The sequence below is a fragment of the Camelina sativa genome, chromosome 16 (genome assembly GCF_030686135.1).
Source record: "Camelina sativa cultivar CO46 ecotype springtype chromosome 16, ASM3068613v1".
NCBI lineage: Eukaryota > Viridiplantae > Streptophyta > Magnoliopsida > Brassicales > Brassicaceae > Camelina > Camelina sativa.
Genome location: NC_141895.1, coordinates 7847937 through 7874992, shown reverse-complemented (window position 1 = coordinate 7874992; position 27056 = coordinate 7847937). Strand labels below are relative to the sequence as shown.

The 27056-nt window shown below is 33.8% G+C and overlaps 2 protein-coding genes and 1 pseudogene across 5 annotated transcripts; 2 read left to right on the top strand and 1 right to left on the bottom strand.

Annotated features, from left to right (window-relative positions):
- The first annotated feature begins 1534 nt into the window (after nt 1-1534).
- LOC104750181 (hyperosmolality-gated Ca2+ permeable channel 2.1) lies at nt 1535-7453 on the top strand. 2 transcript variants are annotated; one of them, XM_087491063.1, is made up of 12 exons: nt 1535-1801; nt 2575-2995; nt 3111-3257; nt 3377-3440; nt 3559-3768; nt 4413-4607; nt 4829-5127; nt 5297-5573; nt 5878-6153; nt 6411-6644; nt 6732-6915; nt 6996-7453. In XM_087491063.1, the coding sequence occupies exons 2-12, from the start codon at nt 2715-2717 to the stop codon at nt 7133-7135; spliced, it is 2307 nt and encodes a 768-aa protein (XP_087347189.1). In that variant the 5' UTR covers nt 1535-1801; nt 2575-2714; the 3' UTR covers nt 7136-7453. The 2 variants fall into 2 exon arrangements, with proteins under 2 accessions (XP_087347189.1, XP_087347190.1); XM_087491064.1 differs by having other exon boundaries at nt 1575-1801; nt 3567-3768.
- A 1840-nt stretch (nt 7454-9293) lies between these two features.
- Nucleotides 9294-10988, bottom strand: LOC109129465 (uncharacterized; annotated as a pseudogene).
- Nucleotides 10989-21687: 10699 nt separating this feature from the next.
- Nucleotides 21688-26831, top strand: LOC104753487 (inositol-pentakisphosphate 2-kinase-like). 3 transcript variants are annotated; one of them, XM_087489752.1, is made up of 9 exons: nt 21744-21785; nt 21882-21927; nt 22163-22267; nt 22413-22625; nt 22748-22895; nt 25526-25569; nt 25641-25751; nt 25823-26428; nt 26526-26831. In XM_087489752.1, the coding sequence occupies exons 3-9, from the start codon at nt 22163-22165 to the stop codon at nt 26628-26630; spliced, it is 1332 nt and encodes a 443-aa protein (XP_087345878.1). In that variant the 5' UTR covers nt 21744-21785; nt 21882-21927; the 3' UTR covers nt 26631-26831. The 3 variants fall into 3 exon arrangements, with proteins under 3 accessions (XP_087345877.1, XP_087345878.1, XP_010474037.1); XM_010475735.3 differs by having other exon boundaries at nt 21749-21785; nt 21882-21922; XM_087489751.1 differs by lacking the exon at nt 21882-21927 and having other exon boundaries at nt 21688-21785.
- The last annotated feature ends 225 nt before the right edge of the window (nt 26832-27056 follow it).

The window sequence follows — 27056 nt, the reverse complement described above, 5'->3', positions numbered from 1 at the left end:
ACCAAATTAAAATCACCCGTTACGTATATTTTCCGACCTAGGAGGCTTGGACTACCGCATTTTGCTCGAGCTACAGTCATGTCGGGGCCATTTACGACATCTCCGTTAGTCCGTTATTATGGACCACTTACATGAATACATGACGGCAGACAGAGCAATGCACTGTTTGATTCCGTATCGTATGTTTATGAACCAACAAAAACCATGCACAATGGTACAGAGTCGGCCCAAGGTTTCCAAATTTGATTTAAGACTATACCGGTATTGGAAATTAAACGGGGGGCGAGGGTTGGTTATCTCACTGAAACCGGTTGGGTTTTAGTCAGAAATGTTATTTTAGGTTGTTTGGTTGATTTTAGCTGTGTCATACATGTTATTTGCCTTAAAGTTTGATCCATTTGTTAAAACTTTTACCATTATATTGATTTGAACTTTTGGCCTTAAATTTTATTTTTCTATTGTGTTTACAATTCTTTTTAATTCAAAATTAATCACCGATAAATTATTATTATTTATAAATATTTAATTATATATAAAATGATTTAATTAAAGAAAATGGACCTTATCTTATTTTCTTCCTAAACCTTAAAGTGCATAGGCAAAAAGCACAGCACTTATCACAAATGGGGAAAATTTGGAGAAATATTTTATTTGATTTACTTATCACAAATAGGAAAAATTTAGATCCATCTAATTATAATCATGTCCACCGTATATTCTATTTTACTTTAAAACCTTACTCAGGCCAGTCTTAGGCTATAGGCAACATAGACATTTGTCATGGGTCCAAATCAATTTTAAAAAATTTCTTAAGAGAAAAGGGTTCAGTTTTACAAAAATAAAAAAAAAAATAGTAAGAAACTTTGATTTTTTTTTGGTTTTCCAAGGACCCTCACATCTAATGAGACGACACTGACCTTAAAAGATAAAAGGCCAAAAGATAGTTATTCTTTTCCCCTTTAATTATCTCATCCTTAAAAACAAAAAATTGTTGGATAAAGATATACATTTTCAACAAAAATTACATTAAATAAATAAACAAGTAGAGTTTATGTACTACTAATGGGTAGATGTACAGATCTATTTTAATTCCTTCTTTTAAATAATGGGTAGATCTATTTTATTCCTTTTGTAACATACTTTTTGATACCCTAATCTACTTGTATGTATTACTTTCATAAGATAAAAAAAAGGCTACACTATTTTAGCATTAAATTATAAAACATAACTTTTTTATGTCACAGTCATACTCATGCATACCTCACACTTACAGCAACAGCAAGAAACACATGAATCCAAAATCCATTATTCTTTTCCTTCTACACCTTTCATTTTTCTTTTATTTCCACAGTCATAACAGTTTTAACTACCACACTTGAGCGAATGTTGACAAAAACGCGTCACCCACACGTGTCACTATCTTACCCATAAACCTTAAATCCAACGGTCATAATAAACTCGTCCATAGAGTAAGTCGCTCTCACATAGTAGCAGATCTTGGAGTATTAACCATTAAATTATTGACACGTGGCGTATCGAACCTAATAATATTTTTAATTTTGGGGGCTTGTATTAAATTTTAAGCATGGTTTCATTGAATGAACTGTAAATGTGCGAACTCTTCGGAATTGGAATTGCAAAGCAATTGGGGTGTCTCTCATTTTTTTATTTTATTTATTTTTGTTTTTTTCTTCTCTTCTTCTTCTCTGCGATTTCTTAGGGTTTCTGAATCTTCTCTGGTTCTGTTGCGCAATTCGAATTCTCTCTTTAAGTCAAACCAAAGTTTTTCGTCTTTCTCTCTGTAAGTCATGTGGATTTTTTTTTTTTTTTTTTGTATTTTGCAATTCTCTTCGAATTGGTTCTCTTATGTTATCGTTTCTGTAGATTTGTTTGACGAATTGGTTTTGAATTCGTTTGTTTTTGCTATCGATTGATGTGTTTTTTTTTTTGGTTCTTCGTGGGAATCGAAATTGTGGTTTTGTTTCACTGGATTTGAGTGGAATGTTGAAATTTTCTAATTCACGGTTTGTTCTAGGTATCCGTGTTTTCGTATACTACTTTTGTTGTTTTAGGCCATTGTGTTTTGGGAATCGTAATTTTGATCCGACTGTGTTGTTTTGGGAATAGAGAAATTGATAACTTGAGATTGAATCTAACTGCAGTTATTATTATGTTGTGTGTTACCAACTTATCTTCCTCTGCATGTTTAAGATGATTTTGTTCTTGTTTCTGTTTCTTTAATGCAATGAAGAAATTAGAGGTTGTTGTATAAATCATGTTCTTACTAGATAATTATATCTGACATGGTATGTATATTAACGATATGATTATGTGATTAGTCGTTTAGAGTACGCACTTAGATTGAATGTTAGGTTGTTTGAATTTGGTAATGAGATGTTTGGCCAATTTGTTTTACTGCAAGATTTTGTTTATAGTCATTTGCATTGTCATCTGCTTAATACGCTTCAGTTTGGATTCTTTGGGCATTGGATTGCAGAATTTTGTTTATATATGTGTCTCTAAGATCTTATGATCTCTAAGCTTCTTATTTTCTTATTTTGTGTGTTCTTACAGTTCTTCTGCGGATCTAAGAGCCTACTTACTATATTGTTTGATTGGCTATCTCTCTGTTTTGGATCAAAAGTTAAGATGCTTATGAAGTTCTTCCCTGCCTGGAATTTTTAGTAAGGACGGGGTTGAACTGAGAGAGTGAGATGGAGATATCAGCTCTTCTTACATCTGCCGGGATTAATATTTCGATATGCATAGTGCTTTTATCACTTTATTCCATACTTAGGAAACAGCCATCCAATTACTGTGTCTATTTTGGCCGAAGGCTTGTTTGTGGAGGTGCTAGACGTTATGATCCTTTTTGGTATGAGAGGTTTGTGCCTTCTCCTAGTTGGCTGGTTAAAGCATGGGAAACTAGTGAAGATGAGTTATTAGCTGCTGCTGGTCTCGATGCTGTTGTCTTCCTCAGGATGGTCCTTTTCAGGTTACTTATTGCTTTTTTTTTCTTTTTCTGTTTCTTGATTTATTCTACAGTTACTTATGTTACGTTTCATAACCCTCAGGTTACTTATTTCCTCTGTGTTTTGTATTTTCTGCAGCATTCGTACTTTCTTTATAGTTGCTGTTGTTTGCATTGTCTTTGTGTTGCCTGTTAATTATTATGGGCAACCGATGGTGCATAAGGAAATCCATTTGGAATCATCTGAAGTGTTCACTATTGAAAATCTTAAAGAAGGCTCAAAATGGTAAATGTGATATTGCTTTTATTTCTACCTGTATGCCTCTTTTAAAGATAGTTCAACATTATGTTATACAGAGAACTTAAAAGTGCTGATTTTTTTCTTGTAACATTTATTGATCTCAGGCTGTGGGTTCATTGTCTTGCACTGTACATTATAACCTCAGCAGCCTGTCTTCTTCTTTACTTTGTGAGGACCTCGTACCTTAGTTTATCTCATGCATACAGAATACTTACTCTTGGTTCCTCAATTTAACTTCTTTTTAGTTTTTTTCCCCCAATCTTTTGACATTTTTTTTATACTGTAGGAGTATAGGACCATAGCAAAAATGAGGCTTGGACATATTACTGGAAGTGCCTCAAAGCCAAGTCAATTTACTGTTCTTATCCGTGCTATTCCATGGTCTCCTGAGCAATCTTATAGTGACACACTGACCAAATTCTTCACAAACTACTATTCATCCAGCTATGTGTCCCACCAAATGGTCTATCATAATGGCATCATTCAGAGACTGCTGGTACGTATTCTTCTTGGACCAGTCAGATTTAACCAAACAATTATTCAGCCCACCTTCCTCTTCGTTTACTAGTCAGATAGGTCAGATTAAAACTGTCACCTAGAAACTTTAGTAAAAAACTGTTATTGCTCTTTGAGATGTGAAAATTCTTGCCAGCTTTAAGTGTTTCTTTTTCTTCCACTATCTATTTTTGTTGATAGCTTTCGTAGTTGGTGTAATACTTCATGGTTCTGAAGTATTATGTGCTTGTTGGATGTTATAAAGGGTTATTTATTTGATAACCACATGCAGAGATTGATGATATTTCAGAGAACACTAGATCTAATTAATTCTAGTTCAGCTAAAAGGAATTTTATATTAGACACATATTTCATGGAGTATAAAAGGATTTTTTAGAGGAACTCTGTTTGTATCATATCTGTACTGCTTTCATTCATAGTTCATGATTTTTGATGCTGTGGTTGTTTCAATTTTACCACATCAGTTTCTCATTGGTTCTCTGTCATGTTGAATGAAAACAGAAGTTGTTAGAAATTGGGTAAATTATATGTGGACGGTTTGCGCTTGTGATATTATATTTGAGATTCATTGTTCTGTGTCATAGAAAAAGTGTGACCTATAGATTATCACAATTTCTGTCTCAGCGTGATGCGGAGAGGATGTGCCTGAGTCTAAAACATGTAGCTCCTGAAATCAATTGTAAACCGACTTTAAGGCCATGCACCTTTTGTGGAGGACCCACAGCCACAAATTCTTTTCATATCCTATCTAATGAGGGGGACAGTGTGAAAGGAATGGAGCTTGGTGAGTTAACTATGACTACGACTACGGCAGAGCAAGTAAGGAATTCTTCTGACTATCCCTGATCTAAGCATAGAATGTGGTTATCTGGTTTGTCTGTTCAGTTCAGTTTTAAACCACCATTAATGAGTTGTAGTACCATAAACACTACGACATTTTTCACTTTTCTGCTAGAGCTTAGAAGTAGCAGTGCTTAATTTCATATACCCACAATATAGAATAGTTAACTGAAGCCACAGATTTTTCTGCGTTTTTTTAGGAACGTCCAGCTGCTTTTGTGTTTTTCAAGACACGCTATGACGCTCTTGTTGCTTCAGAGGTTCTACTATCATCAAATCCTATGTTATGGGTGACAGACTTAGCTCCGGAACCTCACGATGTGTATTGGAAGAATCTCAACATTCCTTATCGACAACTTTGGATACGGAAAATAGCAACCCTTGTTGGTGCAGTTGCCTTCATGTTTGTTTTTCTTATTCCTGTGACCTTCATTCAAGGGTTGACTCAACTAGAGCAGTTGTCTCATGCCTTTCCCTTTCTAAGAGGCGTCTTGCAGAAGTGAGTTACTTGCAGGTTCCTTACGCGTGTATACATATATGGTTTTGGTTTATATAGACATGACATAGCATTCTTTATAGATTTGAAACTTGAAGAGAAATCAAATATCTATGTTCTTGTTTTGTTTTATCATCTTAAAAGTTAATCAACACTTCAAACCATTTTGCAGGAAGTTTATAAATCAGGTCATCACAGGGTACTTACCCAGTGTGATCTTGATTCTATTTTTCTATGCCGTTCCACCATTAATGATGTATTTTTCGGCCTTGGAAGGATGCATTTCACGGAGTATAAGGAAGAAGAGTGCGTGCATCAAAGTCTTATATTTTACTATTTGGAATGTATTCTTCGTGAATATATTATCAGGGTCTGTCATCAGACAGTTGAATGTCTTTTCTAGTGTCAGAGACATACCTGCACAACTTGCAAGAGCAGTGCCAACACAGGTGATTTACCCATAGCGTTTTTACAGTTCAGAGCAAAAGTTTGAATATTTGCTAATGTTCATTTTCGACAGTCTCTTGGACATTAGTTGGGTTACATTGTGCCAAGATCTTGCAACTTTAATAATTTTGACTATACCAGAGAATATTAATCCCATTGGAGGAAATTTATTCATTGTAGATTCATATGGGATTAACATTTTCTGGTTGCTTGTGACCTCCATTGCTTGAGAACCTTCTCGTGTTTCATATAAGTAAAATGAAAATGTATTATTGTTTCTGATAATGGCTTTATCCATGAATGCAGGCTGGCTTCTTTATGACCTATTGTTTCACATCTGGTTGGGCCAGTTTGGCTTGTGAACTAATGCAGCCTATGGCTCTTATCTGGAATATGGTAGCAAAAGTTGTTTCCAAGAACGACGATGATTCATATGAAACACTTAGGTTCCCATACCACACCGAAATTCCCCGGGTGCTTTTGTTTGGGCTCCTTGGTTTCACCAATTCAGTCATAGCACCACTAATACTGCCGTTTTTGCTGATATACTTTTTCCTTGCATATCTCATATATAAAAATCAGGTAAGTGTGCAATCAATACGTTCTCTGATCTTTTTTGCACTAAAAATCCATCATAATGGACTTGTATCTAGCTAAGATGTAAGAAAATTGGATTTGTGCTTTTGGAGTGATTGCTTCTGCAATGCTTATAGTCATGTATACCGTCATAAGAAGAGGCAGTAGTAGTGCCAGGCTCAGGCTCATGCATCAGAAAACTCTGTATATAATTTTTAAATGACAATCCTCCCTAATCCTAACAGAGTTGTTTCTTTTTGCAGATTCTAAACGTGTATATCACAAAGTACGAAAGCGGTGGACAATACTGGCCTATTTTTCACAACACAACAATCTTTTCACTGATCTTGACACAGATTATAGCTTTGGGGTTTTTCGGATTAAAGCTATCAACGGTTGCTTCGGGTTTCACCATACCACTAATTCTTCTCACTTTGCTTTTTAGTGAGTATTGTCGGCAGAGGTTTGCGCCCATTTTCCACAAACATCCTGCCCAGGTAGATTAAATGTAACCAAAACCTTTGATGTTCCTACTGCAGGTTTATGCGTTTTCTCGATGCTTAATAGATGGGTTTCTTTTTCAGGTTCTCATAGATATGGACAGAGCTGATGAAATATCAGGAAAGATGGAAGAGTTACATAAAAAACTGCACAATGTGTACTCACAGATACCATTACACTCTCAGAAATCATCTACTAGTAAAGCTGAATGTAGTACTACTCCTTTGGTAAACCAGGAGTTACCAGATCCTAAAAAGTTGAAGCCAGGTTTCGAGTTCATACAATTGTTTGTGTATGATTTCAGATTTTTTACTTGAATACAGACTAATGGGACTTACATATTTCAGAGGAAGGGGATGCGATAGCTAAAGAGTTATGGGGCTTCCAAGGCAGTGACGCTGGTCATGAACATGATGCTAAGCCCTGTCCCAGTGCTTCACCAGACCATCTTTCTCCAAAGATGATTGAACTTCACAAACGGAATTAACTAGACAGAAATCATCTTTACTAGTGAAGTAATCATGGAGGCTCCAACAAATCAGCGCTTTAAGGACAAGAGTTTTGTCGTGGGCTCAGCTCCAAAACCAATGTTACTGGGAATAGTCTCACTCACTTGAAGAAAAGTGTATGTAAATTGTTTTTGGGATATTTTATCACTTTTCTTCGATGGAAATTCTTATTGAATCTGTACAAAACAAATGGAGGAAAGCATTAAAGCATGTACAGTCTTCTTGCCGAGATAAAGATGTACATTTCATAGTTACTGCAAGAAGAAATGGAAGTGTGTATAGATTTGCTAAGAAAAGGATTTTTCTTAATATTGTGGAATATGTAGGAGCAAAAGAGCTCTTTATTCTTCTAACATCTTTCTCACATAGAATCTTCAACCATGCTTTGTTGGAAGAACAATTTTTGGTTCACAATAGCCAATGAAAATACTACATTTATTTTAGAATATCGTATTATATATATATGTCATCTAATACTATATATCAAAATAATAATAAATTAGAGGAAAAAAATATGTATATTTGTAAAATCGAAATCATCATTTACTAACCCAAACCAACATAATATTTGAAAAATACATTAAAATAGCACCAAAACAAGTTTTATTGAAAAATGTTTTATTTAATTTACAATATTTTATTTAATTTATAGAATTTTTTTTATAGGTTTGAGTTCTCTATTTTACATTAGGATATTATTTTTTTAGGGATAGAGTTTATTACTAAAACATGCTCAAAAGTTATTATGTGCTTCTATATTATATATTTTCCTTTCGATTGCTCTTTGCACTAAAAATAAATTAGGAAGCATTATATTATAAGTACTACTAAGTCATTTATAGTATTTGTAATTGTTTTTTTAATAATTTAAAACATATCATTCATGTAACAAATCTATCTGACTATTTTGTTACCGATAATTACAATTTTTTTTACTAAAAATGAAAATAATCTAAATACTTTTTAACTTGATAAAGAACTTTAAAAGCTCAGGTTAACATTAGTATGATTATAATTTTGGCGTAAAATTTCTGATTTTATATAAAACGAGTTAAATGAGAAGTGTAAGCCAACCCTAATCCACCCATCAAACTCATATCTAAAACTAACTACCTGTATATATTACAGTATTCAAGAAAGCGTTAGGTTGTATATGGGCGGTGACCCAACGCCTAACACATAGAATGATTAATCAGAACCTAAACGATTTTTAGACGGTTTAGGCGTTTACAACATAAAAACATTATATATATAATATAATATATAAAATTATGTAAAAGTATGTGTTAAAAAAATAAGAAAATCATAAATCATAAACAAAAGTTCGAAAAATACATTTATTTAAGTTACCTTAACAACATATGAGCGTTTATAATTACTTATACATATATAAAATTTAATAATTTAAATATATGTAGTTAAAAATCAAAGATAGATATAAATAAATTTTCTGTAATTTTAAGCGATTTAAACAGTTATCTAAGCGTATATTGAGCATCTAGCACCTAGACGGCGCCTAGGCGGCCGCCTAAACCACTTTTTTGAACACTGATATATTATAATATGGACTTAAAAATCTAATATTGAAACTTACAGTTTGCATAACAATTAAACTATACTAATTTAAAATAAACTATAGTAAAAAATTATCTACACATACAACAAACAACAACAATATCTTTAATCATTTAAATCGTTACTTTATTTTAAAAAAATACTAAAAATATCGCGGATTATATCCTAGTAAATATATCATTTTTAAGCATTATTGAAGCATCTTAATGGACTTATATTTAACTCGTGAAAGTTTGGCTACTTATCTATCCTTGATTGTTACTCCGTCTGCATATTTACATTTTAAAAAGAAAATGAATTTTCTGTAATGATAATAGTCGTGTGTAGTTTACCAATTAGCACTACCAGATCCTGAGAAACTGAAGCCAATTTATATTTAAAAGAGATGCAACTGTGCTGCAATGGTATCAAATGTAAATATTGATTAGACGAAAAGATTTTTAATATATAATGGTCTTTCAATACACAATCATACTTCAGTCATTTCTTATTATCTTGGTTTGAACTTCATTGCGAAAATAAGGAAAGACAAAGAGAGCCCTACAAAACAGAGAACAAGGTTCACCGAGTTGATTCAGTTTTTGGTATCTTAAATGTTGATTGATGAGTTGCTTTTTTGCGTTTCCCATTTGGCAGGAACTTCGAGAGACCATTAGTTAAGGCAGAGGTTGTGACCAAGGAAGCTCTAAGTAAGCTTAGTGCCTGCAAAATAAGTGTAGTTTCCGAAGAAAAATAAGTAAGAATTGTCTAGCAAGTAAGAGTAAAAAAGTTTGTAGTAGAGACATCATACCTCAGGTTTTGCCAATGCTGATTACTTGCTCCTCAATATCATTGATGTTCACTTGCAACTTACTCAATTTAGAAATTGTGGAGGATGAGTTCATAGCAGTGATATGTAGATCATCCGACACCATAAAATTTGTTTTTCCTTTAACAAATCCAATACCAGGAGAATCTGAAGTGCCTTTGGATTTTGGATTCATTGGACTTAACTCCACGATTTTTTGACCTGATCGAAGATTGTTTTTCTCAATTCTTTTGCAGAGCTTGCTAGCATTATATTGAACACCAGAAACTATAGTTACCAAACATTCATACTCTGGCACTTCCTGGATAATAACATCAAGAACTTGTGCACGACAATTGTAGAAATGAGGAAGCACACATTTGGTAACTGTAGCTTCTTCCTCCCCCTCTAAGTCTAAGCTCAACCGTTTCACGATTCTACACAGGTTCCAAAGACAACCCATATTGGCATTGTCATTAGATAAGTCTTTCACAAACTCAAGAGGAATGGCAAGAAACGAAAAAAGAAAATCGACGAATTCTTCTCCGCACTCAGCATAAAGAATGACTCTATCCACCTTTCTAACAAAAACTTTCAAGGTTTGGCCTGCAACTATGCTTTCCTGCACCAATGGAGTCCAACATTTCCGCTTCCTTATCACACAATTTTTACTGAGAAACGTGTCTGTCAAGGGAGTATCTGAATTGAATAAACAACCTAGCAAAGTCACCACCTGCATAAATCAATTAAAAAAAAAAAAAACAAAGTATGAGACGTGAATAAAACAAAGTATGAGACACAAAAATAAATAAAATCTGAAAGTAAGACAAGTACCTCATCAGAACCAACTTTAAGAAGCCTTTCCTGCAGCTTGTCAAATCCATCATAGCCAAGATCATTGAGAACACTCAGAACATTACCGATAGAGTTGAAAACCACTTTCAGATCATCAGTGATGATGAAAGAACTTCTGCAACTCAGAAACACTCCATCACCTTCGTCTTGATCTTCTTCCTCAATCTGAACCTCACGGTTCATTAGTTTCCCACAACTACACAATGAGTTGCAAATATTGCTGTATACCTTACTGCATGACTTGCCATAAACAAACCGAGGGCAGACAAAACATTTGGGAGACTCAGTATCATCTAGATTCAGCTTTAGCCGTCTGCAAGACTCTCCTTCAAACTCCTTGGATACAGTAATAAATCCTTACAAGCTTGAGTCTCAAAATTATCGACACTCATGTCAGAGACACTTTTGTAAAGATTCGTAAAACAACCTACAGTAAAATACTCAGGGTTTTGATGCTTCTCCAATAACCTGACAATGGTCCCCATTGGGAGAGTCAAAAGACCACAAAGCACATCAACAAAATCCATATCAGCTTCAGCCATAACAACTTTGTTTTTCTTCTCATCGATGAGAAGTGTCAAATTAAACTTTAGTTTCTCTGAACTTTGATCCATCAAAACAGAAGGGCAAAAAAAAAAAAAAAAGGTAGCCGAGAAGGAGAGAATTGTGTTTAGAGACAAGTTTTAGCCGTATTATAATCACAATGATAAGATCCAAGGGGTGTTATATAATCTGACATTTAATGACCACAATGACTCCTATTGCCAAACCAAGAAAACTTTTACGCTTCCCCAAGAGGCAAGACCGTATGAGTTTGAATACATGTCCCAAGAGTCTATATATTTTGTCTTTAAGACAAATAATGCAATCAAAGTGCATCGATTAAGGAGAAGCCGCCCAAATCCTCCATTAATTACAGACTTAGTAACTACAACTCTTTGCATGGTATCCCTTTGTTGACTTTTGAGATTAAGCATGTCCTGTTACACTACGAATCTCTCGTTCCTTGAGCCGGAAATTAGAAAGGTCAAAAGCTACATAACCCTTTTGGAAACTGTGTTGCCTGTCGTTAAGAGCGTCGGATGTGATATAACGTGGGATACTCTTGATGAGATTTTGAGATTCGCTGGTCTATCTGGATTCTGGAACACTTCCTAGCTGGAAGGCCAACTGAGATACTCACCGTCAGCAACGCACCAACCCATCAAAGGAGATTGGATACTAGGGAGAAGGTGGTAGCATGGATCAAACAGTGGTGCATCCGAAACGCCGGCAAAGTAGGTTTTTTATTTCGGGTTCTAAATTGCCATGGTGAACAAGGGAGATGACCAGTTTAAAGGTTCATACAACCTGAAGAAGGTCTACGGTTTGAGGGAACTCGAGAATATTTACTATGGCCACTATTATTTAGGGTTGGAGCATTTCCTGGATTACTCCGCCTACAAAGCAGAATCAAGTCGTGAGAGCCAAGAAATAGTTTAATGGACTGGCTCATCTCCTCTCTTTCTATTTTTTGCTCTTCAATCGTTTGTCCCTATGTTTTGTTTCGGATTCACTATGTGATATGATCCAAAAGTTGTTTTCATTTGGTGATAAATTCAATTTGCTTCTTTCGTCATTATACACACTTCAATGTAATATATTTTCTTGATCAGTTATATCATTCATAAGTTAATTAACCATTTTGCAGGAATTTTATAAAACAGGCCAACATCACACAGAGTATATTTAAGTGTGATCTTCTTTCTGTTGCCATTCCACCATTATGTATATTTTTTCAAACCTTTTGAGGATGTATCATGTATTGCAAAGAGTATAAGGTAGAAGAGTGTGTGCATAAAATGCTTATATATTAAGGAAGTAACCTTTTATAATGTCAGAGACATACCTCCACCACTTACAAGAACAGTGCCAACACTTGATGATTTTAGATTTGAGCTTGGTGCGTTTTCTTCTATGTCCACTTCAGCTTCGGTTAACAGAAGACAGAATCAAACCCAATGAAAAAAGAACCAAGATCAATCAGTCAAAGATAATGAAACATAAAAAAAACAACAATCAAATTATGAAATGGTTTAGAAAATCTTCAAGAGGATCTAAGGTCATCTACAAATTGCATTTGGTTACACTTGCAAAGTTTAAATAGGTAAATAAAACTAATATAAAGACAACTTACTATTCACAATCACATAATTAACTAGGGATTGATGAGGTAAATTAAGAATCACAAAGATACAATGTGCAGTCTCCACATAATCCTCATAGAAACAACTAATCACATTATCTAAATTCATACCTTACATATGATTTCTTCAGTTAAACAACTAAATGAAATTTTGGATGAAACATGAATATTTTGTATTTAATTAATCTTATTTATTTAGTAACTATGATTCTAATCCCATCAATGTCACCGAGGAAAATATTTCATTAATGTCTAGATCAAATCCCTGTAATGTTACTGGGAACATAAATTGTATGCAATGCCAAGGATAACTCAGGTAGAACTTGAGAACAGGCCCGGCTCTAGTGGTGTGCTGGGTGTGCCAGTGCACCAGGTCCACTCATTTTTTTGGTTTTTTTTTCATTATATTTAGGGTCCAATTTTTTTTTTTTTGTACCATGAAAATTAGGGTCCAAAATTTTTTATAGTTCAGGGTCCGTATATTTATTGGGCCGGGCCTGCTTGAGAAGTATCAACAAATTAGTAGGGAGGAGCTATTTGATTAGCATTACATGTTCACAATATCTTCAGATGGTCATGATGTGTTCTTCTTGAAGAACACAAGAGAGTCTATCATTAAAGTGTATTCACCAAGAATGATTTGCGTCAGTGGCAAGAGGAAAAACATATTGTATTTGGTGACGACAAGGACAAGCTCTGTTCTGGTCGATCTATGTAACATTATAATTGAAGAGGCTTTGGAAGAATGCTACAGATTCTATTACTAGATACATGCTCATCTATTAAAGAAGCCTTGAGTCCAGTTTTCTCATCGACATGGTGGGACGTGTATGCAACCCTGAAATTATAAATTCAAATAATATAATGAATGATACATACTCAAACTAAAACAAGAAATAAAATTCCAATCTTACGTCTCATAAAATGATTTCTTAGTGTTCTTGTGAAGGTTTGAGCAGCAAGCTGAAAATAAATAAAATGGTTTACATACAAGAATTTCAAGTCATTTATATTTATTTGGAAGAAAAAAGGAAAAAATACTGACGTACGTAGGCATAATGAGGATGGTTACATGACATGGAAGCAGCAGCATCGGTAGCCCACTCGTCGAGTTTAGTCGTGGTGATTCGGTTGTAGAAACGAGCCGAGACTCGTCGAGGGTCACCATGGTAACTGCTAAGCCCAGAGCTGTGCGAAGACTAATTAGTATAAGAAGCGAACAAAAAGAAAATGCCTTAGTTTAAATAAACAAAAATGTCCACAAAAATTAATCACATCTTTGTATAACAAAACTAAATAAAAAACAAACTAAAACAAATATTAGTTCTTAAACATTTGTTTTCTTTTTTTATTACATTGCAATTTTAGGAAAAAAACACTTAACCAAACAGAATAAATAGAAAAGAAAAAAAATATATAACTATAGAAGGAAATATTTGTTACTGTGTTATCTTAATTAGAATCAAAAAATGACGCTTAAGGACCAAAGAGAAAGCTATGGAAACTGAATTTGTAATTTTAATGTCTAGTTGTTTAACAGTGTAGGTGTCATAAAAAAAACTTATTATAAGGTATGTGTCTAGTTTTTTTTAGTTCATTAACATACTGAGACCATGTTTAAAATAAAATTGCAATATTATAAATCCATAGGGATAAACTATATATAGTGAGTATGTGACCTTGATAAATATATGCCCTAATTATTTTTCAAATTTGGATGCCCGAAGCGGTTGCTTCTTTTTCTACAACTGTTGCACGGCTCTGGCTAAGCCCATAGCTTAGCTTCTTAAGTCGCACTTTAATCTTCTCCAAGTCAAAAGTTTCAACCCATCCATCGCGCTTCACAAAGTATAGTATCTGATTTATTTAATTAATAATTCAAAATTTAAATAAAAATTAAATTTTAAATAATCACCTATTGACATGTGTTTAACGAGTTTCTCAAGAGTTTTTTCAACAATTTTCAAATGAGAAACAATTCTTATCTCTCACTTCCACTTTTTTTTTATCTTTTTAAAAAAATTGTTGAAAACTTTTGTGTGAATTTTTTAGGGAATTTTACACTCACTTACTCCAAAACTATTAACACCCACATCCACTTTATACTATCACTATACTTTTCTTATGTAAAATTACCACTTACCCCTCAAACTAAATAAAACAATTCTCTTCCAATTAACTTTACCTATGTCAACCATGATTTCTTAAATTTATCAACCAACAAAAAAATTCAACTTACCATCCCCTCAATTATTCAACCAAACAATACATCTTCTTCTTCCTTGTTTTGGTTTTGCTTGTTTTGCTTTTGCTCATCCATTGAAAGAGAAAAACTTATTTATGTTTCTCTCTCTTCCTCTCTCCCATTCATTTTCTAAAGTTTTCAAAAACCATTCCAACAATGGTTGAAATCTAGAAAATGTGAAATCTTTAGATCTTTTTCCTTATCACTATAGATTATATGAAATTCGATCTGGGTTTTCTTGGTTTTATTGTGATTTTGTGATTTTACTGATTAATTATGGTCTTGTGAGATTTTTAATATTGAATTTGTTTCAGTTCGATCTGGGAAAAAGTTTGAGTTTTGTTGTGTGAGTGTTAACCATTACTTATAGTGTATCCACAAATAGTTATCCATTTGGATAAATTTGACAAATAATGTATCTACAAATAATGTACCCACAAATAATGTATCCATAAATAGTTATCCATGTGGACAAATATCGTATCCACAAATTGCACTATAACCTCATATGTTTCCATATGGACACATTGTCATAGACATCTGAATTGATGGGTATTACTTCTATTCTGTATGAATAAACACAAGTAACTACTCCCTCCGTTTCATAATATAGGATGTTTTAGAGGTTTTTGCTTGTTTCATAATATAAGATGTTTTCAATTTTTGAGGCAACTTTTAGACAACTTTTCTATTTTCTTATCATTTATTTTATGCAGTTTTGTTTTTGATTAGTTAAACTTTTTAAAAGTAAACATTTATTATTATGCGTGCTTTGGCTAATACATCTTATATTTTGAAACGGAAGGAGTATCTATTAACAATACTCCATATGACTATCCACTTATCATTGAACAAATGTTTAACGACAAATGAATACTTTATAATCTAAAAATTCATCAAAAATATAGCAATATATATCTTAAAATGTAGAAAATATATAATCATAACATATTGTATATAAATAAATAGATAATTTGTTTTATGTTAACCATTTAAAGTGTTAACAAAAAAAAAAGTAGAGAAAATAAAAAGAAAAAGAGGAGAGGGGCAAAATTGTCCAAAATATGTGTCTATCCTTACAAAAAACTTGTAAAAGTATAGGAAGGAAGAAAAGTGGGTGTAATTGAAAAACTTGAAAGACAAAGTAGGTGTGAGTGTAATTCACCAATTTTTTTACTGCATATGCTTAGAAAGAATTTTTTTTTTAAAGATTTTGGAAATATAATTTATACTGTAATATATATAAATAATGGGCAAATTAACTACTGAAAGGAATTTGTGTTTAATAATGGTGCGTGTGAAAAGGGTAAAAACAAAACCATGGGCCAAGGAAACGTAGTTGACGAATCATTGAAGTATTTTTCGTTATAGTCGTCGAGGATTACTGCCAATATTTTCCGTGAAATGTATTGAGAGAAAAGTTGGAAGAAGAAGACTCCACAAGTAGTTGCTGTTTCACGAGCCTTCCTACTTGTCTGTAACTTGGAGTAAAGGCCGGCCTCAAACTTATCATTGACATGAGCTGGTGAAATAAAATTGGCCTTTAATTACAATCTAGGAGAGTACGTATATATAAGCATGTTTTTCAAATATATTTTTTCTAAGATTTGAGATAAGCGACTATATTAGTTCTTTGATAAATAAAATAAACTTCGATGTTTTATTTATCATCGAAGATCTTGTGATCAACCGTATTCCTTGGTTCAGTTATTTTTAAAGTATTTCTTGGCAAAATTCTTTTAACTAAAGTTAATTGGTTGAAATTGAAAGAATGAAATAATTATAGAAAAGATTATAAAAATCTCAATTGTGACTAGAGAATAATATGCTACATGCAATTGATAAGCATGATTTATGTATACATTCAAAAGTTAGTACTACAGTAATTATTATTTTTTATCCATGCTTGAGACTCAGATTTGGATGAATATTGGCCTTATTTATATGACTGAATCATAATAAAATAAACTTTATAGCTGGTATGAGATGTTAAACACACATATTAAATTTTGTTAAGTTTTAAACTTTATAGTCGGTACCGATGATTCAAAAGCAATTTAGAAAAAACAAATAAAAATGATACGAGAATCATAATTTAAAAACTTAAAAAAATTTACAAAATATCTATAAAAGTAACTGTGAAACATTGTATGAATATTTTTAATTTAATAACTAAAGTTAAATATTTTAATTGTATTGGTTATATGAATAGTACTTTTTCTTGGACAAACAATTGTTTTGAGACATGAACATAATTATGTCTCTATTTTATATATGCTCATAATGTTCTAACCTATTTTGCCTTATAAATAATCCCTTTTAAATACTGACATTCTTATAATCGAAGGTTTGTTTCAAATAATTTTTAAAATATTAATATAGATGTCTAAACTTATTTTCTGCAGACTTTCTTAATCGGTGGATAGTTGTTGAACATTGAACCCTCAAAGACGGCATTGCTTGGAGAATTACGTTAAAAAGTAATTTGTCGTTTTAAGGTGGAGACTTGAAAAGTCTGAAGTAAAACGTTTAGTATGGTGTGATTCTCATTCTTCCACAATATAAGTCCTCAAAATTGAAAGGGACAATTGCTTTATTTGGTCTTCAATGCAATAGTAGATCTCATATTTGATATTTGAAAAATATAACCATTAAAAATACTAAAATTACAGTTGATTTCCTTACGACCAAACAAAAAACAGAAGCTTAAATGACAGATATAACTTGGAGGAAGTGTGCAATAGATTTCTTTAAGGTGGATTACAAATTGACGTCAACAAGAAGACATAAAAATACATCTACTCCTTAATTATAGTTTAAATTTTAATTAAAAAAATTATAAAAAATAATTTGATAAACCTATTGATCAAATAATAACCACATACACTTCCTGCATTTATATAAAATAAATTTACATATTAACGAGTCAAAATTAAACAAGGAAAGATTGATTAGGTTAAAATTATTTGATTTAGGGTTTACTTAAGTAGACTTCTATGTAGACTATTGGTGGTTGACTTTGTTATGCCATCACTATTAATATTATGTTATCTTAATTTCTCTGAGAATTTAACCAAACCGATAGCTGAACCTAACCGAATCCTTGATTTTAACCTAAACGGATAATTTAACCATATATATACTAGGCAGTGTAAGTCAACCCTAGTTTTTTATGTGATCTCTCTCTCTCCAAAATTCTGATATTGTTTCTCTCGAAAATTCAGATTGTCTTCCGTCTTCGAAACTGAAGGACATCTCAGATAAGTATTCTCATCATTTCTCTTCTGCGATTTAGCTTTGTAACGCTTTAGCTAATTTTGTTCGGAAATGTATATATGTTCTCATCGTTTTTTGTTCATTTTGCACACAGATATGAGGTTACACAACTACACTCAGCCATCTTCTAGTTCTTTGCAAGGATGGAGTGAATGTCCACCCAAAGTAAACTTTCTTGGCCTGACATTTGGAATTCCTGACAAATGTTTATGCGGACGGGAAACCGTTATTAAATGTTCCACTACAGCCGACAATCCTGGAAGGATTTTCTTTGGATGCAATAACCATGAGGTTGTGAGACTATGTGGTGGTATATTCGTTTGGTATAATTATTATTTCAGTATATTATTATTTGAGTATAAATAATATTCTTATGGGTATATTTATTTCTTTGTATAGGATGGAGAGTCAGAGGACCATATTATGAAATGGTGGGATGAGGCTATTATACAAGAACTTCAAGCAATAAGAGATGGACTTGCTAACCAAAGGAATTCTTTTATAGCCATCCGGGAAAATAAAGATATGCTAATGGTTCAGCAGGAGCTAGACAAGGTGAAAGATCAAATGAAGGAATTACGTCTGTCACATCGTCGTGTAAGCAGGGGGTCGAGAATGTGTTAATCGCCGGTATAATCCACATTGTTGTATTAATCTCTTTGGTTTCGTAGATCTTTCAATTAAGATCTAAAATCTGTGAACCTTTCTTTCGTATTCGTTTGTTTGTATGGTGTATTTATGTCTGTAATATGTGAACTTGCTTCAGTTTCTGTAATATTTGAAAGCAGGAGCTAGACGACTTTGTTGACTTCAGTATTTGACTTATTTAGTAGACTTCAACCGTTTACCTAAATACTTAAAAATTAGATTATGAAGTCATTCATATAATATGTGTAAAGAAGTCAGGCAATGAAGTCTGCGTGGGAAGTCTACTCGTTAATGAGTAACGACGCAACGGTTAGCGTTATTAATTAATTATATGTAACTGTTCATTGGAACAGCTTTGTCTCTTATATATAACCCAAGTCCTGTGTCTACTGACTATTTTTGCAACTGCAACCAAAAAAAGTAATTATCAAATCATTTCATTCCTATCACAAAAAACAGTCCGTAGTTTATCAGTTTGCACGACGTGCTTTGGGAGATTCAAAGTCTTTCAGTACTTGTACCGGTCAATCTAACTCATCACATCCACGTAGAATTGGTGAGGCCTATATCATCCACGGTTGGGTAATTATTAGGTTGCCTTCTATATTAGTTCATTTTCATACTTATAAGTGTAGAATTATATTTTCACCCGCAATCTTGTTCCTATATCAAAGAAACTAGTTCATCGTCGTTAATCTAAGGGGCTAGTTTGGATTAAAATGATTGATTTGCAGTTTAAAGTACGGTTTAGTTTCCCAGGAAGAAGTCTTCATGATAAGTCTTCGACATAATCATTACACTTATTAAATTGATTTGATTGATTTGCAGACGGTTCAGCTTCCCATGCAGAAGTCTGCCGGAGAAGTCGTGAACATCATCATTATAAGGTTTAAATTGATTTGATGTTAGTTGGCAGAAATTTTTTATTGTTTAATTTACCGATAAGCGGGAAAGTGTGTGGTTAATAGGAGGGATCCGGTTTTTGTCGATTAAATCGGAATCGGTTTTCTAAAACCGGGATTATTATAATAATTATAATTTATTTCACTTAAAAACCACGACCTAACTGCCTATGAAAACCAAAAACTTGATTTCTCCATATGTATAATATATAATCATGTCAAAAACATATACAAGCAAGTACATAACATATATCAAAGAATACAACAAGAAAACGTTTAAAATTATTCACCAATTTGTAAGAAATTGGTTTTCAAATTTTTCCGACTTCATGTTGATGTCAAACGAGTAGACAAAAAACTTGAAGTCTATTTTGTGGTTTATTTTTGCAATTACAATTTAACAAAGTAGACTACAGACGAAGTCTACTAGGTTAGTTGCCTTCTTTTGCGGTCTTCCTTTTTTTGCAATTGACCAAACTATTGACTTTGTAGTAGACTTCTAGTAAAAGCATAGACTTCATCTAACTGTCAACTTAAAAAAGTAGACTTCGTCGTGGTTAGTTTTGCAATTGACCAAGTTTGAATTTCCCCAAGTAGACTGCAAACGAAGTCTCCAGATACGTTGACTTCGTTTGCAATCTGTCGTGGTCATTGTTGGGGTTGACCAACATTTTAATTTATTAAATTAGTAGACTTCTTTTGCAGTCAATTATTTTTTTTTAAATCAATAATATTGCAGTCAATGTTTTTATATTTTGGTCAACCCCAAAAATAGCCAAAATAGAAGTCTACTCTTTTATGATGGTAAGAAGACTTCGTTCGGCAGTCGTAACTAAAAAGTCAAGAATTTGGTCAATTGCAAAAATACATATTCGTAGACTGCAAACAAAGTATCAGTCTACGAGCTCCTTAATTGGTAAAAAGTCAATAATGCAGTCTAAACCATATATTTTTGTTTTCAACTGAAATTAAGGAGACTGAAATTTCAGTCTACGAGCTCGAAACTCGATAAATTTCAAATTGCAAAACTGACCACATAGTAGACTTTACATGATATTAATTATGACGGTTGGACTAACAAATGAAGTATAATTTCTACAAAAAATCAAAGAAAATCATGAAATCTACCGGAAAATAACATTAGCAGTGGTTGTTTTGCAATGTCAATCACCGAAGACGTCGTCTTTAGTCACCACGGAAGAAACCCAACACTAATTTAGTCGATCACGACATATAACAAGATGAACACACTTTCAAATTTTTTGGAATTAAAATGGAGAGGAGATGGAAGAAAATAAAGTTCTTATAATATTGAGTGTTATTTAAGCTCACAAATTTGGGTTGTTGAAACGTTAAGAGCTTCAAATTTGGTTGTTCATGGTTGTTAGATAATTTATGATGGTGGCACAACCGTAAATAAAAGAAGAAGATGAAGATATGAATGTAATAAACATTTTCGCAAGAAATTCAAATAAATCAGAAATAATGACATTTTGTGAATACAATAAACACATCCCTTATATATTAAAAGATAAGCATTCTCACACAAAATGCTGACGTGTCGCACTCACAGAGCTCCATACACTATTTTCTTTATTTGTCATCAGTTTCTAATAATAGAATATTTACATTTACATACCATTGTATTTTTTCAAAAATATAATTAACACCCAAAATTAAATTCTTATATTCTCTTTCTAACTTAATTATATCTTTTAATTACATTTTCATATCTTTAAAATGAATTTTAAGAACTCTTTGTTCATATGATATGATAATATAAGATTGATATTATAATAAATTTTACAGGTTAAATTTTAATTATTATAAAAAATTTATATATTTTAAAAGTATATATATACTACACGATCGAATTTTGATTCCAATTACCGATATTTTGTAAATAAAAATTACAGTAAAAATATTTAATAATTATTTTATACTACACATAGTACGGGTTGTTATCTAGTAAGGATTTAATTGGAAGAAAATGGCAAATGTTAGAGAGAAAATAAGAGGGTCTAATCTTGCAATTGACTCAAGTTAGGGGTCTAGTTTTGGAAGCGGGCCAAACTGAAAGACATATATATGTATCTCTTCGTCCTAAAGGTCCAGGAGTATGAGAGTTTCTCCGCGCCATTAAGAATCGAAAGAGGTTAGTCATTTTCTTTTATTGTTGCTATAGGTGTGATGATTTTACATTTTATCTCTAGCTAACGTTTATTCTTGACATTATTGTTGCTCTTTCAAGAGAAACACAAACTGATGACAAAAGGCTTGAATATATATAAAGTAAGGTATATTAATATTTGAATTTAGTGATACATGTAATGCAATCAATATTTATTTATAGAGGAAGTGTGGTATATTATATTGACTATAAGAGTATTTGTCATGACTAGCGCTGACGTTGAAAGGACTTACGCTTAGCTTAGCTTGTTTACCATTTGATCATTGCTCAAAAAGATACGTTATGAATGTTATTTACGTAAAATATGTTTTTGTTAACCTGTTTTGGGTGTTTGTAATCAGATGGAGGAGATTGTTTTGGAAGCAAAAGATGCAGTTGATTGGTCATATAGAGGCGAAGGAGCTGTTAATTTAGTTCTCGCTTACACTGGATCCTCTCCCACTTACGTACGCTCTAGTCTCCTCTTTAAATCTGTTTCTTAATCCCAAAGATGATCATATATTTAAATTCATCGTTTATGGCATTAGGAAGAAGTAGATAACAATGATTGCACTTTTTTTTGTTTTTCTCTTTTATGGTATATATGTGAAGTTGGGAAAGGTGATGAGGATAAAGAAAACGCTAAAGAAAGGGAATGAAAATGGAGGAGACACAAGTGGAAATGGTCTTACCAGTCTCGAAAATATTATTTGGGGAGGGATAATTAAGGATCTTGCATCTTGCCAAAACAAGGAGATGGTGGATTATTTGTTTGCCGAACATGTCATGAGACCTTTTTTGGGTCACAAATATGTTAATGTTGGAGTATGTTTCCCTTGTCTTAGCTTTATTCTAATGCGTTCTAACGGTTACAAGAATTTGGAAGTTGCATTTGGGATGTTTTAAAAGGAATTTAAGTCTTGATTAATTATTTGGGAATGTTGTAGATTCGTCGTCTTGTAGCAATGGAGTTTCTTGAGTCTGTTGAGAAAATGGTGACATCTCAGCCTCTTTCTCGGCGAGCTAATCCATCCAGTGTGGATACTAACCGCACTTCGGTGCTTCTCATGGATGATTTAACACGTTTCACCCACGGCAAATTAATTTTGTGTAGTCAACTACAATATTAATGAAGCTCATTCTGTTCATTGTTTTACTTGGCTGCAAGCTGCAAAAGTTGATGTGAGCTTGTATGCAGTCTCTTGGTTAACTCAAATTAATGATGGATTAAGAAGCTATGGTTTTTGGTTTATACAGTAAAACCTTTATAAATTAACACTCTATAGATTAATAAACGCTATAAATTAATAAATTTTGCTAGTCCCAAGTCGGGCCAATGTAAAAAATAACAAAATTCGATAAGATAATAAGATAATATTTTTTTTTGAAATATTCATGTAAATTTACATACATATATATGCTGATAGAATAAAGTATGCTACTCCTAAACCTCATATCTATAAAAGAATTGTTATGTTGTATCTTCAAACTATAATGATATAAATTATTCTATAACATTTCATAAAAATAGCTAAAACTTTGTAAAGTTTTATATTTCTAAATATACATAAATTATATTTTTGATAGTTTGATAGAATATTAAAATACGACAACTGATATACTTGTTCATAGATTGGAATTGATGTACGTCATGTGTATAAGTGAATTTATAAAACGACCACACCTGGATTCTCATTCCTTACACATGATCCACAAGAAACTATCTCACCGGAACCCTTAATTCCGACGAGACAACCGGCGTAGAAATCGCTCCTTACAAAAACTCCCACAAACACACCAAACCCCACCTCATCTAGTTACTGAGTCGCACAACCAACCACCCCTAGCGACCGAGTAACAAGAAAGGGGGGGCTGGAATATTTGATTATGTCCAGCCACGGACAACACTTCCCAACAAATACTCCAGTTCACTATCAACTCCTCTAGTGCCTCCGATGCCCACGTCACTTCCGTCAATCTATTATCATCCAAACCTAACTCCAGCTATCTTCCTAGGACCCACACACACAACAACATGCTGGTGTCGACCGACACCAACCTGGTGTCGACCGACACCAACCTGGTGTCGCTCGACACCCAAACCTTACCACAAAACCTTCTCTACGAGACCACAATACAAACACTTTATTAAAACAAAAACCAACCGTTAATTTCACAAACCCACCGTTGGATATAAAGCTCATATCACCAAGAAGCTCCCTACCAAATTTCAGCTAAATCGGACTCCATTTCATCCTCTAAACGTTGCTCCGCAGTAGCCATCCCGGACAAGTTATCATGTCTGTCGTATTGGTGTCGACCGAAACCACCATAGTGTCGAACGACACCAACCCATAAAACAAGCTCTCTTTCGCGATAAAACCCTAATCCGCCACAACCATTGATTCTCTAATCTATCTAACACTAAAACAACACAACATACCTGGATAATAGCTTGGATAGAGTCTCATTGTCTCTCTTAAACCACCACTAATCCCCCATCCTTCCCCTGACACATGAAGGAGATGGATCTCCGTTCTTCCTCCTCTGATGCTCCCAAACCATCTTCTCTCTCATCCCTTCCAAGAGAGAACCCACAACTCTCTACTCTTCTTCTAAGATATGAGACGGCTCCAACAGGAACATATCTCCAAGGAAAACACCAAAACTCTCTAAGTCTCTCCAACACCCAGCGTTCTCTTTTCTCCCCCTATTTCTCTCTCAAAACGACGCTAAGCTGCTTCCCCCAAACCCCTAAGTCAATTCCTATGACAACCCGTCCCGCGGACCGCACTAGCCCACCGCTAGCCGCCCTAATGGACCCCAAGCTGGCCCTGCAGGGCATCGATCCTAACTCCTCACCGTGGACATCCCAATCCACTAGTAGGTTATTGGTGCGCCAGACGTTCCTCGAACACTGGTCCCCACCCTTTAACAACCTTCCCACAGGACAAGCTGTCACCAATTTAGCTGGTCCCCACCCTTTAGATGATAAAAGGCTCCTTCCGTTTATGTGACAACCCGTCCCGTGGACCCTACTAGCTCCTCGCTAGCCACCCCAACGGACCGTCTGTTGACCCTGCTAGCCCCCCGCTAGCCGCTCTAACGGACTCCAATCTGGCCCTGCAGGGCATCGATCCTAACCCCTCACTGTGGATATCCAAATCCACCAGTAGGTTATTGGTGCGCCAGACGTTCCTCGAACCCTGGTCCCCACCCATTAACAACCTTCCCACAGGAGAAGCTGTCAACAATTGACCTGCAGATCAAAACGACGCTAAGCTGCTTCCCCCAAACCCCTAAGTCGATTCCCACTTAAATACTCCGGTTTAGGGCTTCCCAAACCGAGCCCTTTCCAATTTCAACAATTTGAAACAAACCAGTCGAACCGGAAATTATTGGTATCGACCGACACTCTCCGTAGTGTCGATCGATACCCACCCCTAAACCACACTTTTTGGTTCACGGATGTTACAATTTATCTATAGTATTTATGATTTACTGTCAATAATGTTTTCTAAGTATTTCAAATTCAATTCGAATACTATAAAATTTACAACATCCTAAAATTTAATCTTATTTACACTATAAAATAATTATTATTAATTTATAGATAAATTAATATCACTATAAATTAATAAATTTCTTGGTCCCAACATTATTAATTTATAGAGTTTTTACTGTAGATACATGTCGCCAGAGTTAATGATCTCCTCTACTTTCAGGTCATGTTGAGGATGATACACCATGCTTAACTGTTGAAATAAAGGTGTACATGATCATTCTCTTGTCCTTTCTTTCTTTGTTTTTGGCTGATATATATTTACCCTGATGAAACAGCCCAAATATGGATTTCTTCCATCTTCAAGTTTCATTGCGGAAGAAAATCTTATTAAGAAGAGTGTAACTCGTTTCAAAATGCAACAAGCTCTCAAGCTTAGGCAAAACGAGGTACTTTTTCTTATACATCCCTCAAATACAAAATCCAACTTCGAAGCTAACACATTAAAGCCATGCCTCAGATATTAAAAGTCAGTGAATATGATCCCTTAGACCTTTTCTCTGGATCCAAAGATAGAATACACGAAGCAATAAAAGCGCTCTATGCGACTCCTCAAACCAATTTCCGTGTGTTCTTGAACGGTTCTTTGGTATTTGGAGACTTTCGTGGTAGCAAATGCATAACAACCTCAAAGGTGGAATTAGCTTTTAAGCATATACTCAAACGGATCTTGAAAACAGAAGATGACGACGTATGTGCAAGTAGTTTCATAGAGCTTGTTGCTGACACTATTTACGCATCTGGAGCTCTTGATCAGCTTCTACACGTTCAAAAGCTTGACAAATATAACATTGAGGGGGTGATACACGCGTACTATGACTTAATTGACCAGCCATGTAAAGCGTGCCAAGAGTTGGAAAATAGCAAATTGTCTAATCAATTTGGTGCCATGCATTCAATGTCACATGATGAAAAAGTAAATATTTTGAAGAATTTTCTAATATCTTCCACTGCAACGGATTGTAGTGTAATGGTAAGTATTAGATCAACAGAGACTGGTCTGTCAAGTTCGTCTTCTCACGGTAATGTTCATCTTGAATCAACAAAGCAAGATTTTGAGTACAAGGTACATGTTTTTTTTAATTACTTCCAGTCCAGATTTTTTTTGTTGAATTGTTTCTCTCTTATAATGAAACTGAGGCTGGTCCACATATCGCTGGCAGGTACACTTCATTGATCTTGATATGAGACCTTTGAATAGAATGGAAGCCAATTACGAATCAGACAAGATGATCATGAAATCATACCAGGAGATGCTGAAGACGTAAGGAGATCAACCTTGATGCTTCTAGAGAACTACAAGCCGAGAAGCAGATTTCATATCTTATAGAGGATGCTCCCAAATTTTTTTTTATGTTTCACTTAATGTAAAATTTTCCTACTGTTTCACTTGTATCAAGTCATAAGAAACCGTTTATAATTGCTATATATGGTTACAACATAATAAAACTATATGACATGCAAAAAAATCTCATACTTGTTGACAAGATATTGTACTGATGTGACTGTATCCTGTCTGTTCCGCTTGGTTTATTGTGTTTTTCGCTCCCCTAGCTGGCCTTACCGGTGAAGCCATTACAACTTTCGAAACTTATTCAGCTTAGATATAAGAATCTGGAGAAACAGTGTAAAGCATGGTCATCACCAGGATTCAGTGGGTTTCATTTATCTGTATAAGATTGTTTTGCATTAGT